Raw genomic sequence first — 21241 nt, 5'->3', positions numbered from 1 at the left:
TAAACAATAATTGCGACTGACTGATTTGTTTAAACCTGAATTGACTTCTAATATGTATTTGGAAATATCGGCTCCGCCTTTGTCATTGGGCGGTTCCCATTTGAGGCGGAAGGAGTGCGCATGGATACGGCCCTTGACGACCGGTTTCGAGGGCCTCGCCGGTTTCTCAGGAAGCGTTTGGAATGTGACTTGCTCCGACCAGATCGAGTGTCCGAATTCGTTCAAAGCCTTCAATCTGAAGATAACATCAACATTTTAGATAATTCTACTTAAACCAGATCCATCGGCAAATTTAATTACTTGAATTTGTAGTCAGAGTAACGTGTGAGCTGCGTACATATGTAGTCCGTATCGCAGCCATTGTATACGGGACTGTAGTGCTCTGCGTTGGGATGCAGTATTTGCAAATTGTAGTCGTCGTCCTTCGGGCGTCGTTTCCAGAATAGATGGAGGCTGTTAGTGGCAGCCTTCTTCAGCTGCGGAGGATCCGGCTGGGTAGGAGCGTGATCGAGTGTGAAGAAGGCAACTGTTGGGGAGCAGTCACTGGTGCCAATCGCGTTTGCAGCGGAGAGTCGGAAACGGTAGCAGGTGGCAGGTATCAGATTCTGCACGTTCATCATCTGACCTCGCTGCCGGCTCAGCTCGATAAAGCCGCCGCCGTTGCTGCTTCCCTTGCCTTCATCATACTCGAGGATATAGTGGAGGATGGGAGACCCGTTCTGCGGCGTCGTCCCCCACCTAAGCTGTAGACTGTTTTTGCTACGGCTGGTCAATTTAGGAGGGGCCGGCGTCTCAGGAGCGCAAGAGGGCGTAACGAATTTCAGGGCGTCGGAGACGGTTCCCTGGAGACCGTCCATATGAACCTGCAATCTTACGTAGTACTCGATTCCGGGCTTAAGGTCCTCGATCAAGCACGATTGAGAATTTCCCAAGTATATCGACCTGAATTTGGCCTCCTTATTCTTGTCGCTGAGGAGCACCTCGTACGACAGTTCACTCTCGGAAATATCTACATCTAAACTATCGCTGCTTGATGCCTCCGACAACCTAGACGGAACCGACCACTGCAGTAAGGCACGCTTCGATGATAGTTCCATAACCTGTAACAAAACAAAACAGATAACATTAAAACTTTTATTTAAATCATAAATATTATTTTTATAACTATACTTCGGAGTGGCGGTTTCAAATACTGAGATGAGAATTGAATCAAACCAAATTTTAAAGTTAAATCTTGGCCACCCCGCATATATAGTAAATCATTTTCTTACCACAGGTGGTTGGACGGAACTCAATATCTCGATGTAGCTTTGCAAATCCTCGTCGTCCTGAACGCTACTGCTCTCTTCTCCATCCTCCGAAGTACCGACGCTATTCATACCCTTATTTCTCTTAATTCCATTTGCCATATCCTTCCTCTCATCTCCAGCACCAGCATTCTTCTGTTGCTTCTCCTGCAACTTCTTCTTGAGCTTGATGTGTTGCCGTTGCGTACGTTCGTCCTTGTAGTAGAGTGGCGGAGAATGGCCCGAGGGATGCGTCGGGATAGGTCCGTGACCTCCGACGCTGCCACCTCCTCCAACTCCACCGACGCCTGCTCCACCACCTCCTCCACCACTTGGAGGCATTGTTGTGTGGAAGTGCGGATGAGGCGGTGAGACGAAGCCCTGCGGCATGCTCTGTTGATAGAACGCCTGCGGTGGTCCATTACTGCCGTTCATAGGTCCGGCATTCTGCGAAGAAAAGAAAAGGAAAATAATTTCAACTGTGGAAACGAGACCAACATCAGAAAAGAGGAAAATAAACACAATAAACTTGTCGCATGTTGTGGTGAAGTTGAGACTTACAAGGAGAATGAGATAAAACAAAAAGTTATTTCGTTTCTAACGAACGAATGAACGTCTGAGGAGGACTCGCTGGAAATACTGATAGGGCGTGTGTTGCTTTCTCGAATCGATAATTGAAAGCTTTTCATTCTCAATATATATTTTCGCTTGGATTTCTTCTAATTAATATATATCATATGGTATTATACAAATTCAGACAACTTAAAATACAATTAATATATGACAGACACAACTTTGTTCCCATGGCAATCTTAAGTAAATATAATAATAACTGTCACCGGAGTAACGTTTACATTTCTATTTATTTTGTGTCGGTCGAACGTGAAAACTTTACAATTAAATCTGAATGGATGAAGACATGGAATTTATCAAAAAAATAATATCTTTTCTAGGCAACAAAATGTAAATGTTACTCGGTGCAGTAGTATTTAATGAATAGCTAGCGAACACATACGGTTGCTGTCCTAAGTGTCACAGTTATGGTTAGTTTCTGTGCGACCTCTTCACCGTTCCCGTTTTGCTGCTGCATTTTCCGACTTCGACGTTTCACGAAAACATATGGCAGGACGTGGCGCGTTTTTCCATCGGCTCGTCGCGCAATAGACTAGCTGATAAACCCGATATCGCCGTAATTGCGTTACGTTATCGCACGGAGCGAGAGCGAGGGGAAAAAGACAGAAGCAAAAAAAAACGAAACAAAAACTATACAGCAAAAAAATCATAAATAAATAAAACGTAGGTGGAATCGGAAGACGTGCTCAGTGTGCGTGGATTCAAGGTCGCCGTAACCAAGGAAACCCAGGGTTGATTGAGGATGTCGCACTATCTGTGCGCGAGAGATAACAAACCGCCCCCCTGAGGCGCCGCCTAATTACACGTGCTCGAATTCTTCTCTTATTTGCTCCACATCATATCACAGAGTCTAATTATCTTAATTTTCTCTCATTCTCTCTTTGTGCGTGTATATCAACACCCAATCGTAAATAACCGGCCTGTTTGGCGAGATGCGAGCGGAGAGCCGGAGCGGAAGTGGATTAAATCTTGGCAGGAAATGGCCCCCGGATGCAGGGAGCGCGAGACAACGCCGAGTAAGGAAGAAAGGAATCTCTTCACGAATTAAAACTTAATTGAATCTAGAGACAACCTCCTCCTCCTCTACCACTGTCTGCTACACGAGTTTCCCACATCTAAGCCTATTAAAAATCGAGAGGACGTCGCTCTTGGAATCTATGTTTTCATGCGAAACTCTATTCTATTGTATTATTTGATTATACTCACATAGTGTTGTGGGTTGTGCGTTGTGATAGGCAAGAGTCCTGGATGCTGGGCCGAGAGGATCAAGTGTCGAAGGGTGCCACTTTCGTCGACTATCTGCTGGACAACGTGCCCCGGTGGCACTTGGACGGGCATCGCGATTGGCGGCGACGAGTTCGTCGACACCATCGGAACCGTCACCGGACCTGGATTACACAAGCAAAAGAATACACCAAAATTAGTACTAATAACCACGAAGAGAGCAATCGCTAATATAAAAATAAAATTAGATTCAAATTCAAATCTGACAACTAATGTTGCATATTAGTTATGTCATTTCCCAAGGCCTTATGAAACGAAATGGCGGAAACCAATGGTTACCATTGATACAAATATATAAAATACAACCGTCGCATTTTTGTCCTCTTTCGCGCATAAGTTTGTCAGATTGACAAACATTAAATAACAATATACCAAAAGAAACACTTCCAATGTTATAAATTATATCATTTCACGAATTTGAAATTGAATAAATCATTAAAAATCACCAAAGATTAAAACTTTCTTAACCTCACTATTTGTTTTCATTACATTCTTCTCACTTACGGCATTGGTGCCCGCCAATATAACCTCAGCTGTACCTTGTATATTTGTATCATGATGGTTACCATCACTAGGGCACTAGGGTCGTTAAAATCGGTTTACCGGGCGAATACCCGAGGCCCTGAGGGTTAGTTTGGGCCCCAAATCAAAGTTCATCCTTTTTTTATAATATACAAAAACCATTTCATCAATTCTAACAGAAAATACATATTAAACTCAATCTTATCGAATAACAATTAAAACATATATGTATGTTGTATGATTTCCTAACGTCTTTTTAAATAAAATGCTCAGAAATATTTTTTTATTAATTAAAAAGAGATGATTAAAGTACTTTTCAATTTATCTGGTAATTAAAGTGTAGTCTAAAATAAAATCTGACAATTTTTTCAATGAATATTTCAATGTCAATTTTAAACAAATTGTGAGTTAAACACATAATTATGAATCTACTAAATTAAAATTATAATAAATATAATATTTTGAAAAGATTCTAATGCCGCGGACATATGTCAAACCCCAGTTTTTTTGTTGTACTACATTACACCTGTCTCGCATTGACATTTTGCAAAATGTCAACCAGTTTAGCGGTTCATATCAAACACCCCGAGTTTTGATACCAAAAACAAAATGGTTTGCTGGAAGCTCACCACAAGCTTTCATTTAACTGCAACAGGTGTATAATCCGGAATATGGCAATTCTCGTTAATTAGGTATTAGAACTACCTGTCCATAAATAACAATTTACTTGACAAAATTGTCAAAATGAAAAATAATTAAATAAAATATTTATAACAATGTTCGTTCTGACCAAAACGCAATGACTACGTAAATTAATATGAATTTGTAAACTATGAACTGTTATTTTTAAATAGCGATGGCGCCACTTGTATTTGCACATTTCCGTTTTAATTTTGTGTATTTGGTAAAATATACAAAACTAAAATTCAAAACAAACAGTTAATAACATAATATTATGGTTAAATAATACAGAAAATCAATGAAATTATTTAAAAATGTAATTGTTGTTTTTCGATGAAAAATTGGTTGCCTATACAAAAGTAAACAAAATATGTTTTTATTAAATGCGCACCATTTAACGAAGTATCATATTTAAGTAATTGAATGTTGTAAATAAAAAAAGGCAATAACAATTAAATAATTATTAGTTAAGAATCGAAACCCATCCCTAAAATAATATAGCAACTGTAACCGATTCCATTGGCAGACATACCTGTTAAATGCCTGAATGGTTAGGTCATTTTTACAGGTGGTTAAATGATTCAACGTTAATTCTATGATTACGTTAAATACCTTAAGTAGAAGTCGCGAATTGACAACAGCAAAGTTACACATTGTCTCCATATCAATTATAAACTGATACAATTGTTGTTAATGTGACCGCAATTTTTAGAAAATAAAAAAACAATTCGAGTTCCTTTTTGAAAATTATAATTGTGACCAGAAATTGTATCTTAAATGATTTCGAGTTGTCTGCAAACAAAACAGAATCGAGTAAAAAAAAAATAGTTGAACAACAAAATAATACTGCTCCAAAGCTGCAATCGACACGAAATGTCAATGCCAAATCTCGGCGTCGAGCAAGAAAGAATGTCGACCGGAACTCTCCTGTTGCCAAGTCGAAAGATTTGCTTTATAGAAAGGTAAGATCGAAAGGAATTCCTGAGATCGCTGTGCGACCGTAGCAACAACAACAAACAAAATAGTAAACTTTCGATTTCGTCGAGAGCGATACATTCGAGTTCCCTGATTCCTCCACAACATTCACACTCTAAACATTATTATTTTTTTTGTTCTCATTCTTCCTGTCTTCTTTTTTAATTAAATTTTATGAATCGTTGTACGCATGAACGACGTCGGTAATTGGCTAATTAATGCTCAGGGTGGGTCGCCCGCACTTCTCCCCACACACACACAGCTCTTTGTTCCGTGTTCGGAATGCCGATTTTCCCATGGGATTTAATTCGGGATCGTTAATCCGGCTGCAGCAGATTCGTATTCTTCGGCAGCTCATCTTCCACTTCCACAACATTCTTCATACCTCTTCTTCGGTCGTTGAGCAGAGGTCGGAGTTGTTGTTAATGTGGTTGGTGAGACGCGCGCGACCTTCACAGTCCGTTGTCCCCATCAGATGGTGACCTTCTGCTAAGTTTGCTTCTGTTTCATTCCATCCTCGACCACCTTTTTCCTCCCTCTCTCTTTGTTTGCTTCTCCCGTGCAGCAACATCATCATCATCATATTACGATAATGGTGTTCATCTTCATCGTTCCTCTCTCATCGCAATTGCATCTCGGCACCGAATTCCAACGCGCTGAGTCATCATCGTTCCTCAAGTCCGTTTTGTTATCAGCTTATAAAACAACACACCTTCCGTCTTCAAGAGGTCCATTTATTTATATTTAAATATTTATTTGATTAAAACACTAACTAACATTCATTTCTCGAACCTATCCTAAGAATGTTGACATTGATACAGCCGTATTCCATGGTATACCTTCAGCTATTCGTGGAACACTTTGCATAACATCCGCGTTGTCACTTTCCTTTAACCTATTCACTCGCTGCCTCAGCCGACCAAAAGATTGTAATCATGATCGTAGCTCATCGTAATTACCATTAAAATTGCGTGCGCTTCATTAAAAACGTGTCCACGGACAAACATAACAATTAAACGAATTACTACGACGAATGATAACAAACGATATAATTTATCATACAAAAAATAACATAATTTCATAGCTGCGCATGTACAAAAAAAAATACTGTAATCATGTTCAACTATGATTATATTCTCATTAATTGAGAACCACACAGTATTCATTATAACAATACCTTTTTTTATACATTTTATATTCAATACAAACTAATTTTAGGAGAAAATATTTGATTAACTGAATATTAGAAATAATTATTTAATTATATTATTTGTAAAAAAAATTAAAAATGTTTACAATTTCAAAAAATTTAATATCCTTTAACTATTTTATAAAAAAATGTAAATAATCACTCTTAATTGGGAAAACCTTGTACTTTCCCTTAAATTACTGAAACATTGTACATCTGAATTTTATTAAGTATATTTTTTCAATATTCTTAATAATTACTTTAATTTGGAAAAAAAAAGTAATTTGAAAAATGTAATTTTAAAGCAAACATTCTTTACTGAATGTAATATACTTGTCATAAATTCAGATCGAAAATTGTCCACTATAGACAACAGTATTTACTTTTTAATATTTTTGTTTGGTCATTTTACATCAGAATTATATAAATTGAGTAATTGATGGAGATAGATGAGATATACACATAAATGATAGGTTCAAGTGTCGATCCTTGGGGTATACCAATTTCCTTTTTCTATGTGAAAATGAAGAGGTCAGATTAATTATGTTGTGTATTGTACATCAGCAATATAATTTTCATTCGATTTCAATTGTTTCGTTTCCATTCCATTCTCATCTCGACTTCACGGAAACTTGATAAATAAAACTCAGTAAACAATAGGGTTCGATAACATCCTCCCAGAAGTTTTAATAAGCTCGTTGCAAATATGTTCGCAATGAACGCGCAGCGCAATTGCTGCACTCGCGATGGTCCAGAAACGTAACAATTTTTTTCTTTTCTTTTCTCGTTGCTTTTGTCTGACAGTTACCACTTAACCCAGTTGCCGCGGTTCACGTAACCGCCGGTTATGCAAGTCGCGCCGTTCTCGCTCTTTAGGATAGGAGAGCCTATCTCCGTGTATTTCTGCTGTAAAACCGAGAATAGCGACGGACGGTGAAATCACAGTCTAAATCTGTAAAGTGGAGCGACAAAAGGAAATTTTTGTATACGCTCGGTTTAGGGGGGCGGCAAAGACGAAAACGACGACGACGACTATTAAGGCGGCCGAAAATAAAGACGAGGTTTGCGGCGAGGAGCGCGTGAGAGTTTCGCGAAGAAAACTTTCGCGGTTGCGTAACGAGCGGCTCGGGCAGGTTCAACGGCCACCGTCGCAACCGCCGCCGCCGTCGTCTTTGCGTCGCCTTACCCTTCCACCACCCGCACCGCCCACTCACTCATCACATAATCACATCCTTGTCTTTCTTCGCTGATTGGAAAATCGGTCCGTTCTTGTTAGGGAATATGCAACCCGCGTTCTCCTCTTCTTCTTCGTCTTGTTCTTCATCATCAACAAACATCATGTTTCTGTTTTTCTTTCATTTCGTCGCTCACGTTCCGTGCATTTGTATTCATTCATTAGTTTTCGGCAAGGCTGCCTCCTCCTTCTTTAACACCGTCATCAGTCGATTTCGGGAAAGTTCACTAAACTTGGACTTTCCTCGACGGCACACCCATTCACGAAATCCTTTTCAATGTTAACTTAACATCGCTGTTTGTTCCGGCAATTAGACTTTGCCGGATAATATTTTGACACCTGCCAAAACACTTCTTACATACTTCAATCATCACAACAAATAATCGAGTTGATAATATTTAATAAAAAGCTGCTTTGACACTCAATAAATTCTATATAGTTGTCATTTACTTTTACTTTAATTTATTTTTAATATCGTATATCATTTGATCTTGTGATATGCCATTTATATATAATTAATAAATACCAGATTTTAAAGTTAAACTTTGACAGCAAGTAATTGAAATTTGTTGATTTTTATTTTTATTCAAATTATAATAATATAATTTCCGTATACATTTGACACTTTATTGGAAGCGATTCATTTCATTTGTTAGGTTAAGTTTTGACAGCTGTCAATAATTCACACATTTGTATCATTTTAAATGACATTAAATTGTAAGTTCAAATGTAATTAGGGAATTATATTGATAATCTGCTTCTGGCATATCTTTTTATATACAAAACAAATAAATAAGATAGATTGTTAATTAACAGATTGTCATCTGTATTGTTTCTCCAGACATATCACGAACAGAAGCGGAGGTTTATTTCGGTTTATCCATAGCCGCGCACCTATTTATAGCCGATCTGTCCTATTTTCGGAGTTGTTGTTTTCCATTTATGCATGATAAACATACCGCCGACTGAGATCCCTCCACCCGGTTTACGGCCGAGGCTTCTGCAATTAATCGGCACTTACCGATTTTCCGCAGCCGCCGTCGCCGCCACCGCCTCACGTCTTCCACTTGTTTTCAAAGTTTAAAAATAGAAGCGCGCGTTCACTTGGACCGAGGCCAAACGAAAGGAAAGCGAAAAATAATCCGCAAAACAAGAAAAAAGATAATATATGTAAGCAGTGAGCAACGAACAAGAAATAAGTTTCTGCACGACGAAACTGAAAAGACAATAGCAACAGATGAAAATTGCATTTCCATCTTCCAATCAATATTTTACAATTGACTTAGTATCTCTATCAAATTTTACTATTTCAAACATTGTATTTTTCTAATTAAAAAAGTAGAAAATAAATATAAATTACTAATAATACGTCAGTCAATTTCATATCAATTGCGTAATTTGTTAATAAACAAAGCTATGTTACTATTTTATATTAATATTAGTCATTAAAAGTACAACTAGATAAAGTATTATGTCATTTGTTTGATACACTTTAACCCCAACACTATTACTCATTATAAAAGCAGCAGAAGCCGGCTTGCAATAATATTTTTGTTACGTAAGTCAAGAACGTGCTTTTCTTCTAATGAATTTACTATAATTAGAAATTTGTGTCATTTCCAAGTACTGAATTATTATCAAATCTAACAAGAAAATGTAAAAGTCAATATTGTTTTTAAATGTATATATATATATTGTTTTCAACACTACTCAAATTATTTATGTTTGTACGTTTAGAAGTAAATTATAGTATTATTCATGTTAAAATATAATCTAATTTCATTAATGACAATTTAAATAACTGTCATTGCGGCTATTATGCTTTTGATGCTTATGTTAGATGTTTCTATAGACAGCAGTCACAAATTTAATATATGCCAACGTAAAACAATTGTCATTATAGTCAGTACGTATTAGAAGTAAAATGTCTGTATCAAATTAGACTAATGCCTAATTAAAACTGTCACCTGCTATTAGAATGTTTTGAAGGCAAAAAGTAAGTTGTCTCTATTGATAATTGTATTGTAATCTACTGTCACTTTTTCAATATGAATAACTGTCATATGTCATTGTGCGTATAAAAATCAAACGTCAGATATCTGTGAACAATTTATCAGCAGCCAGGGGTTAGTAAAGTTGTTTTGTTGTTGTTTTTTTTTAGGTATTAGTTTTTACCGGCATAATCGTGGATCGTGCATATGTGGTGAGGATGTCCGATGTCTGCGGGAAGGGCGTAGTAGTGGGTGTCTGGGGCGGCGTAGAAGTCGCTGTGCAGGTGATATTGGGGCAGTTGGTACATCTCATTCTCGACGTTCTGGCTGGCCACCATGCCGTTGCCTCCGCCTCCACGCCGTGACCCTCTGCCGCGTCGTGACGACGACACCTTTACGCGATCGGCGCTACCAACTTTCGAACTCTTTTCCACCAAACACATACAAAACTTCACGCACGGTTATTATCACCACTGATTGTCGTCGTCTTCGTTGACGGTGTCGTCTTGTTCCTGTTGTATTCCTTCCTTTTCCTCGCTCCTATCACATCCACGGTCGACGATCACACCTCTACAGAAAATACGATACACCTTCTTATCTTACCGCTGTTTCTTTTTTTCTTAACTCGATTTGCCTGATTTTTTTTCGTTTCTTTGTTTGCAATCAAATATTGTACTGCTTTTTATTGCGGAGCGTATAAAACAAATCTAGAATAGAGAAAAGTTCGTTTAGTTTCGATCTAGCGAAAAAGTGAAAGAACAAGGCAAGTTGAGAAATCACCATTCGTTAAAAGTAAAAGAAGGAACAAACGTATTCAAATTAAACAATTAATTAGAAAAAGAGAAAAAAAATAGAAAGAAAAGAAAACAACACATACATAACCCAAGCGTAATTAATCTAATTGGCATTTGATTATTTTAATTGGAGAGAACAAGCAAAAAAAAAACAATTAGTAATCAACGTAAAGTAATAATTATTTCCACTTATTCTATTTGCATATTGATACGTCAAAAATACCATCACAAATGTCAATGCACCATAAGCAGAATCAACTTGACATCTGTCTGTTACATTTTTGTTTTTGCAAATGACTCGAATTGAATTATTGTCATTAATTATTATCTTCGCATATAGCAAAGTGCGCGTACAAACGTAATATTAAGCTCGTTTCCTAAATGATTCCATTAAAATGAATTAGAAAGGATTGCCGATTTAAAGGAAACCATTAAATGTCATGACATTAGCGAGAGCGTTTTTTATCGAAATGCCAGCAGACACGTCAAATACTCATTCTCAAATAAAATCATTCATTAACTATCATATTGGTTTTATTAAAAAACGTATATTATTATTTTTTAAATGCTGAACTCTGTGTGTTTCTTTGTAGATAATTTTAACGATATCCATTTCATCGGTCAAAGAACTGAACGTTTCTTCGAACTGGTTAATAGAGGTTTCTAGACACCTCCAGAAGTTCCAAGAATTCAATTGTTTTATCAATATATTAAAAATAATATAATAACTGATAAAAAAAAAGTTAAATTATGGATGTAAATTTGAATATAAAATTAATGATAAAAATTAATTGATTTATGGAAATGTCAAGTGAAATGATTGAATAATAAATAATTATAATCAGCATTGCTATTACCGTGTCGGATGGTGAAAGTGTGTACAGAACTTTGTACTATTATTGTTATTATGATTTTTCCCAATCTCTCTCTTAAAAACACAAGCACTCTTGATGATATGCGTACTTTTAATTATCTCCTTTCGTAATACTTCTTTTGCTTGGATAACTCGCGTATAATTCTCAACAGCAGAAAGAGATTTGAAAATTGTGAAGAGAAAAGAACGATTCGACTGTGGATTCGAACGTCGTTCAACAGGTCCTGCCGTAGTGGCGGCAGAAGAAGGACTAAGGCCGAGCGGACCGAGCGGGTCGAGCGAGCGGCGACCGTTCGAAGGACGACTGGCGATTGTCGTTTTTCTTTCTTCTTGCATAAACCAACCGAGATTTTCCAATTGGCGATATTTCATAAAGCGAAAGAACCGGCGCGAGATGTTGAAGGGGGAAAAGCAACGAGAGGAAGGCGAAAAAAAAGGAAAGGTAAATAAATAAATAAAAATAACGAATGTCTTGGGTATTCTTGAAGAGAATGCGAAGATGGGATTCGTTCGTTAACCGAAATAAGGCTGTTTTGTAACGAGAGTAAGAGAGTCAAAGAAGAAAAAGTCAACTCGCAGCGATCTCGAAATTGTCGTCTCTCGATCGTAAAGAATATTGCTAACGTTAATAAGTAATAACAATTTTTCGAAGTGCTCTTTTATGGTTTGAATACGTTACGAAAACGTTACGATGTGGCATATTTGTTTTACGACTACAAAACTAATCGTTGTTCCTCGCTGATTTCAGCATTCGATTAAATATTAGTATTAATATCATCATCTACGATACTACGGTCTACAATAATAACGCCTGATCATCGTTTTTAACTGCCGCTCGGTACCTAATTTAAACATTTTCCAAGTGGGTCCTTCAACCTATTGCATGATTGTAAATATTCCTCCAGCAAATCATTCAATCCTTTCTATTCTATTTATACCAAATTGACAAAGTACTCAATTTACATTTTCATAGGTACTATTTATAAGGCATTCATTTAAACTAACTCAGTGTTTCATAACAATAGAAAATAACGTAATCGAAAAATTTAAATCATTTAATGTAATCCATTAATCAACCTAACCTATGCATATATTTGACATTTTAACAACTTATTGACAGCTATCATTAATTCCAGTGACGTAACGTAAACTCGTTTACTCCTTGTTTTATAGTCTTTATTGATCATTTTCTCAACGAAAGTTAAAGTTAACATATGTGACATTTAACATTGACACTTCATATTTAAATTGAAATTATTAGTGAATCTTAAGTAGATTTGAATTCACTTTTGCGAAACAAGTTTTGAAGGATTCCTGCTTTTTTCAGGACTCGCTCGGCCATAAAAACTGCTAATAAAATTTTGAAAGTAACTAAAACTTAGAAACTCTCAAGTTTTAGCCTTTTGTTACAAAAATTTTAGATCATATTAATCAAAGTTAAAATCTAAGAACTGTTATGAATATGAAGTTAACCTTTAGTATAATATATTTTTAAAACTGAGATTCACATTACCCATAAGTAAATGACAGATGTCATTATATTTCAAACATTTATTTTCTTAACGATTTGTTTTAACCATCTGATAGAAATATTGCTGTATTTATTGACGTTATAAAAGGAATATTCTTTTATTTCGAATTTCAATTACCCAAACGCGAATGACATATGTCAAATTCAACGTATATAGACCGAGCACTCGATGCTGACGAAATTGCGGATCGTGTGCGCGTCATTCGGCCATTGTTTACGTGTTTACGTCGATTGTTCCAAAACATGTTCTTTTGTTTCGTTTAATCGACGCGTAATCGAGCTCTCGAAAATAAATAAATACGCGAATAAATTATAATAGACGCATTTATGTAAAGAGAGAGATATATGTGTATATGTATGCGTACGCGAAGAACAGAACGTTCGCAGAAGATGATGTGCCAATTAAATTAATCACTCACTTAGCGGATTCGCCATTGAATTAATATCGCGTTTAATAAACAAACCAGATACTGACACAGTTAAAATAATTAAACGGCATTCCTTGCCATTGGTAAAACGATAACAGACAGAAAGAACCACAATGAATACATTTCTCAACTTGCCCATCTGCCGTAGAAGCTGTTACCACGAGCATATAAGAAAGCAAGCACAAGATAAATAAGCAATTTGAGGATTCATTACAACGTCACTCTTTATGTTTGCATAATCATCTGTAAAATAGCGTTACATTTGGAAGCAGCCAAGTTTTAAAATTTAACAATTTTGTTGGTTAAAAGGAAGCTAATATCCAGTTTATAAGCGATGAGTGTAGGAGATTTCGTTAAAAATAGAAACATGACTAAGTGCCCAGGCATCAGCAAAACGCCTCTAGATTAGATGCACCAAATTATAAACAATTGGATAACTTCGTCCTAAAAACTTCACGAAACAGAGCCTCCCATTCATTACACATTTTTTTTGTTTGTCATTTGGAAGTATTTCATAATGAAGAATTTCATTGTTGTTGTATTTTTTTTTCTAGGTTGCGATTCCATCACCATCACACGATGATCATCGTTTCCCGGAAAATATGTGTTCAGCTCCGTTGAACCCCCGAAAAAAACAACAACATCGAAAGATCCACCAACGAGAACTGTGTCACGCATTCCAAAATCTGTGACGGCCTTGGAATAAAGGCGCACACACAGACACACACATACAAAACAAAATCGCATCAAAACAATGTAAAGTGATTTCTGTTGGGGTGCGAGGAAACAAGGAAACAATAAACGCGCAGGAAGTTGCGAATTCCTAAATTACTGTTCAAATTCTTGGATCAAATTAAAAATATATATAATACGAACAGAATTATGAATATTAGAATCATAAGTGAATATCGTTTTACAAATAAGTTATGAATGCACAGCAAAAAACAAAATGTTAGGTTTTTTTTTAGAAAATTTTGAAAAAAAATCTCAACTAATTAAGAATACATGAAACGAATATTATATTCACAATTCAAACAAAAATTTCAATTTTTCTACTTTCAATGTAGTTGAATATTTAATCAACGAATCTCGCATAACGATCAAAATGAATTATAAGAAAAATGACTCGCTTAACGAGCGACGTTTTGCATAACGAGTGATGATGATGAGATAAGTCCCGGATTGCGTGCCTCCTACATCATTTTTAAAACTTGTGTATATATATTTCACTATCCACTATTCCAGTTTTGGAACGGATTAAACTCGATAAGCGAGGTTCAACTCTACATATAACTGTCAATATAATTATCATCTCAAAAAAAATAAAGAAATTCGATAGCCATTAGTTTACAGACGTCGGTCGAATAGTAAAGTTTCTATCTGTAAATAAACTAGTATCAAGTAACGGATACGTTGCTATATTAACACTTTGTATCATATTAAAGATCATGTCTTAGACGTCATAAAATAAGCGTTACCATTTTGTTTCGTCGCCATTTTTATACCGCTGAGGTTATGTCTGTTTTAATACGAAATGATTTCTTGATTTTAAACGAAATGATTTCTTCAACAGAAAAATTAATTCTTAATTTAAGTAATTTTTAATATTATTAAAATAAAAATTAAACTAATAGATTATATTTTTTATTAATATATAATTCCCATAATTTCATTTCTTCTTCATACTAAGAAAAGTGAAATTTATATTTTAATTAATGTTTCCTGAAATATTTTTTTTGTCTTATTATTTCAGACTTATTCCAAATATAAATAATGTTTACGTGCGTGCCAGCAAGAACACACATGTTTTTCATTGAGTTTCATGCAGAATTTATCGTATTTTTAGACAGCAAAACCGTTTGTTTCTTTTACTCATTGGATCATTTTCTTATTGCCAATAAATTGTATATTCGTTTCGCATAGAAAATTTAAAATTTTTATTTGTATCTTATCTATTAACTAAAAATGTTTGTAATGTAAAAAAATAATGTAAATTTTAAAAATAATTTGATTTAATAAATTGTGTAAAAATATTTTTTGTTATATCAATTATTTTGTTTACAATCTGTGACTAATTATAACTAATTGTTAGTTTAAATTTCGTTGTTTCTGCACCAAAATTGATAATTATCCAAATAAATTGGCCAATTAATTAATAGTAGAAAATATTATTTAATCTGCTTTATGCACAATCCAATTAGTTCTAATTTCACGGTGGTAACGAACAGATTAAATGCAAATGATTAAAATTTTATAGTCAAAATTTACGAATACGGTGGGAAATGTAGCAGCAATTCTTTCAGTGAGTCATTTAAAAGGTTAATTTGTGACATTTGTATTATATTTTTCTGTCTAATTGATGTATATATTTTTTCTATCTGTAGTAGAAATTAGTGAAAGAATTAATTAATAAAAAGTGGAGTTTCATAAAAAATGAGACCGGGAACGCGAGAGGACAGAAATAGAATTTCATTGATAGGAAGAACAGGAACAGAAGGGGAGAGCCGTTCGTTGCTCCTCGTACATGCATACAAATTCTTCGTCTTCTTTTTGTATTGTTTTGTGGTTGTTGTTTTGTTCCCCACTCTGTACGCTACTCTTGTCTAATTGGTTACGTAATTGGAGATGAATGAGTTGTTATCTTCGTCCCACATGCGTGTGCCGACAATTTCGACCTTCTTTTCCTCCACAAACTTAGCAGTGCCAGAGAGACAAATACACACACACACACACACACGTTTTACCCCAGATTAAAATCGAAGCCAAAAGAATGACGGAGAGGATGGACGGACGAAGAGAGAAGAACGTAGAGAGTAGTAAATGGGTGAAAAAACTGAGTGGAAACGAGGAGGGCGCACGTAATCTCTGGCGCATCCACAGCGCTCCGCATCCGGCAATTATTGCTTCGTATATGTGTCGAGAGATAACGCTGGAACACGACATATTTTTTTTTTCGAAAACGATGATACAATTACTAAACACATTACATAAGCTTCACAAGCCACATCTCGCTTGTCATTTATTTATTTTATAAACGCGACGTCGACAGATTCGATAAAATCCTCTCGATATTTTCATTAAATATTTGTCACAGCCAATTAAATTATTCGAAGGAAAAAAATGAATTATTCAGTTTAAATATTATTGAATTTCAATTTAAATATTAGATTTGTGTCAAAAAGATGAAATAAGTAAAAGCGATATTAGCGCCATCTCTTAAATTTAACGAAACTTGACAAAAAAAAAGCAAATATTGGGTTGACAACTGTGATTGCGGATTTTGTGCATCTACTCCTGTGTTAGTATATTCTTTTGTTTTGTTAACGTCTTCACAGCACACAAACATATTGTTTTCTTGTTGTTTGGACTTCCACCTTTAATTTAGTAAAAAATGTATCGATTAGTTATTTATTCCGATCAATTATTACATAAATTTAAAAAAATATATTGACAATAGTATTGACAGTTCGAAATGTCAAACAGTAAAAAAAAATAAAAAGTTTTTTTTTGGCCATAAACAATTATATGTTGGTATTAATATTGGATGAGGTTGGCCAACTTGAGAAGGACATTAGACGCTAAATTTCCCTGCAACTGCATCAATTAGTCATCGCTAATTGCGAGGCGTTCATCGTTTAAAAATGAACGCGCCATTAATCGTCGCTTAATCGGTTATTTATGGGCTCGCGGCTTTTGGGGACACGAAGGAAACATCTTGCAGCGAGCGACCTATTAATAACAATACGACGGAACACTTGTATCGCTGTTCTGCATTCATTGGCAACGAATTAGGAAAATGCAAGTTTCGAATCCGTACCTTTTTTTTTACATGTTTTGAGGTTAGGTTTCAATAAGATTTATTAGAGGTTAAATTGTAAATGTCAAATTGAATATTTATTTTTTGATTACTTCAAGTGATGTTAAGTAACAGATAATTACTTTCAAGATTTATTCAAAATATTTGTTGGTCTGATGATCAAATATGTTTATCAAAGATGAGAGCAGTATGTGTGATTCTAACCACAAAAATTCTATAGGTGACAAATGAATATATGAATATGGCTAGTGTTGTTGCAGTGTTACATTTCATTTTAGAGTTTTTAAGTATTTGTTTTTTCTTTGTTTCGTTATTTTTTATGAATTACGTAATTGTTTCATTTTAGTATATACATGAAATAAACACGTTTTTATTTCATTAAGAAATTAATCATTAATTGAATATGAATATAAAATTATAAAAGGTAATTATTTTAGTACACACTTGCATGATAGATGTCGCCACCACTAGTTTCTTTATAAATGCATTTAAACCAGTTTAATTAATTGAAAACGTACCAGAAAGGCTAAATATAGATTTAACAAGTGTTTGGGTTTAATTTTTCAAAATATTATTTATTAATTACAAAAATTTTGACGCCAAAACGCGATCTACTATTGATGCTTTCAGTGCGACGGTTGTTGGTGCGTAGTTTTATGATAAGATTAGGTCGAGTATCCTGCGTTTCATTCATATCCGTGAACGATGTTGTAACAGCGCCGGGGCGCAGAGGAAAAGAAGTAAACAAAAACAAGATGCGGATTGGTGCGAATAGTTTGAGAGAGAGAGAGAAGTGAATTCGTATCTGACGATGATAAGGAGATACATTGCGTCTCCTGTTTGTTTTTTGCGTCTCAAACTTAAAAAGAAAAGAAGTCCGGGAAAGATCCAGTGACCCACGATAATCGGGTGGAAAACCCACGCAAACAAACAACTGAAATGCTAAAGAGATTCAACATGTTTTTTTGTTTTGTTTGTTTTCGAACATATTTTTTTTGTTGCAGGCAAACCCTGATCGCATTCCGCTTCGAATCGTTTCCAGTTTTTTTTCTTCGATTATTCTCATTTTCCGTTCCTCTTGCAACAGAAACGTTGCACTCCTGCATGCATTCAAACCGAACTGAAATAACTGTTAAACGCATTTAAACACACACTCGCACACATTTACTCCACATACTTTTGTCCGTCAGTCCGTCCATCGACTGGCTGCTAACTAACTGTTCTTCTTGTTGTGCTCACTTACTTGTTGCTGTTATTCGCAAACTCTTTTTCTAGTCGCCCCGATTTTCTCTCTTTCAACTTCGATAATCAGACTACGACGAACAACAACTATACTACTACTACTACAACAACAACTAGAATCCTAAGCGAACAACTTAACATCTAAATCTCATTTATCCGTTGTGGGACACAGAGGCTAATGCGGACCAGAGCAGCAGATTCCAGGCCAGATGGCCGTAATCAATTTCAGAGCACACTCGAACGCCCGTTTTCTGGCCCCAACAGACTCGGACTTGGAATTGAAGTCACCAGACCGAAGCAAAAATATAACGCAAACAACATTGAAAGTCACACAAAACAGTATTAATTTAACGCAAATTTTACTTTCCTAACGAAAATCGTGAAAATCTTTTTTAGAAAGTAAATTTAGTTTATTACACGAGATGGCGTTTCAAACAAATTTACGAATTTTACTATATACGACTATCAACATTCATAATAAATTTCCTTACATTACATTTGATTTGTACTATATCATTAAATACATTATTTTTTACGTAATTATAATTTTCAATGATATAATATATTTCCTTTAAAATTAAATTGGTTTATCAACATAGATTTAATATACTCCACCTGATAGTGTTTCAATCATACTATAACTAATGTAACATAATATAATGTACACATTATAATATTACATATATTACTATTTTTTAAATTACATATATTTTATAGTTGGTCATGGTTTAAATACGATGTCCTGTAATCATAGTTTTCTATTAAATTGCCTACTTCCGTTAAAATTATCTGTACATTTTTTTTAAAGAATGAATATGCTTCCGTTTTTCAATGAAAAATAAAAAAGTAAATTAGAATTTTCAATAAATCAAAAAATAATTACATAAATAATTTTGCTGAAGCATTTTTCAGATAATCGTACTCGATTCAGACGAGATTTTATATTCACTCACAGATTGCTTATAAATTAATTAAATTACTAATAACTCACCGGATGGAGTCACAATCGAATTTAATAATTCTTTCTACACGATTTCTAACAATGCGCAAATTACTAAAACTTTTTCAAATTCTATGAGCTGGAATCAAGCATGATCGCCTTACATACTTAAATCATAGATGTCGCTCAAATGTTGATCATACAGTACACTTGAAGGATTTAAATTTAAAAAAATAGAAAAGTTTGTTTTTAAATTTACTTCCAATAATAGAATATTTTTCAACAAGCAGCGTTTTCTCGTATTTCCTCGATTCCGCAATTGAATTTTCAGCGACTCGGAATTCTCGGAAAATCGCTCTATTGCGAATATCGCAGAGTTCGGTGCGAAAGATTTCATGAATTCTAAACTTTCCTTTCGCATGCAACGAACGTCGTTGGATAACAGTTCTTTCCTCTTGTCCCAACTTCTTTTTCTCTCTCTCTCTTAGCTCCTCTTTCCCGGCCGATCCGCATTTGTTGCTGCGAAGAATGCAAATTCTTTCGCCGTCGCCTATAGTTGTAGTCGCCATAGAAACCGTGTGGAAATCCGGCACGGTAAAAATAGCGATTTTCCGCACGGCGCTTGCGACCGGGAAAACCGTTTGTTTTGCGTTTTCGCAATAACTAACTAAAAAAATTACATTACAACTGAGGCTTGTTTTCCACGCCTTCTGCGATCTGTTATTAACCCGGGCTGGATTATTTTTCTTAAAAATAATCGACGAGACGACGAGTGATCGCTTCTGGTGACGCCACGCCAATAAATCGGGCAGGGCCAATTAAGTTCTTCGGAAAAAGAGAACAGTTCGATACTCCGTATTTGTTATATCAATTGACGCGATCCGACGAATCGTCTCTGTCTACGGCCGCTCTGTTTACTGCTGTCATTAATTAACGTTGCCGGCGAATCTCCTTTTCTCAACACACCACATATATTACCATGACAACAGAAACAATCCATTCGCGCCTTCTCCTTGATACCATTCAATTAATAAAGCGTAAACCATTTGATTTATTACCATTATCAATTCTTCAAAAATAAAAATCTACAACATTCCAACAATCAACAAGGCTCACTTTCATATTTTTCACTATGATTTTCTAAATCTACACGAGATGGTGTTTCAATTCTAATGAATAATTTTTACTATAAAAGAAATTTTACAATATATAATTAGATTTTTTAAATGTTCTTGTAATTGTTAAAACTGAAACAATATTCACAATTGTTTTTCTCAAATTTTCAATGCAAAACAAACAAAAAAAAAAAACTTTAAAACATTCGTAATTCCCACTGCTCATTTTTATATTTTTTCATGAAACTTTTAAAAAATCCACGAGATCGCGAGTTTATGAAAATTATTATTATCATCAATAAAATCTGTTCCAGTTGGTTTTTTTTTATCATTTTCTATACTGTAAATATTGATATTAAATTTAGGAAAAATGATTTAAAAAATATGTAACTTTATATAGTTTTCCAGAATTTCCAAATAACCTTGAATTTTTAAACAGTTTGTAAAAAATCTATTGTTTTTATGTCGACAGTGAACAAAAGCGTTTCGATGTTCGTACAAACGTCCGAAACCGTTTCATTTGTTTCGCGATTTCTCTATTGAAAACGGAAGAAGCTATGGAAACGCTAAAAAAAATAAATCAAGATAACCTAACTTTCGTTTGTTCCACATACAAGGTAGTCGATTGTTTCTGAACAAGAGAAAAAGAAAACTTAGTGCAAGAGCTAAGTCTAAATTGCAATAATTAAACTGAAATTGATTTAT

The 21241-nt window shown here is 35.0% G+C and overlaps 1 protein-coding gene across 8 annotated transcripts in view; it reads right to left on the bottom strand.

Moving 5' to 3' along the window:
* The window catches only part of LOC108568066 (fibronectin type-III domain-containing protein 3A), a 44483-nt gene that overhangs the window by 2160 nt on the left and 21082 nt on the right, over window positions 1–21241 (bottom strand). For 3 of the 8 annotated variants that reach the window (XM_017928962.1, XM_017928963.1, XM_017928960.1), the window contains exons 2-6: window positions 9980–10502; window positions 3126–3307; window positions 1272–1733; window positions 301–1100; window positions 36–235 (exon numbers count right to left, since the gene is read on the bottom strand). In XM_017928962.1, coding sequence (XP_017784451.1) covers window positions 36–235; window positions 301–1100; window positions 1272–1733; window positions 3126–3307; window positions 9980–10238 — 1903 coding nt within the window. In that variant the 5' untranslated portion in view covers window positions 10239–10502. Of the gene's footprint in view, window positions 1–35; window positions 236–300; window positions 1101–1271; window positions 1734–2301; window positions 2462–3125; window positions 3308–9979; window positions 10503–11446; window positions 11644–21241 lie in introns of those variants that run through there. The other 5 variants (XM_017928959.1, XM_017928965.1, XM_017928966.1 and 2 more) reach the window with 3 other exon arrangements.

This window comes from Nicrophorus vespilloides, unplaced genomic scaffold, assembly GCF_001412225.1.
Source record: "Nicrophorus vespilloides isolate i.1.1-1 unplaced genomic scaffold, Nicve_v1.0, whole genome shotgun sequence".
NCBI lineage: Eukaryota > Metazoa > Arthropoda > Insecta > Coleoptera > Silphidae > Nicrophorus > Nicrophorus vespilloides.
The sequence above is the reverse complement of the archived record's forward strand: the minus strand, read 5'-3'. Positions and strand labels throughout refer to the sequence as shown.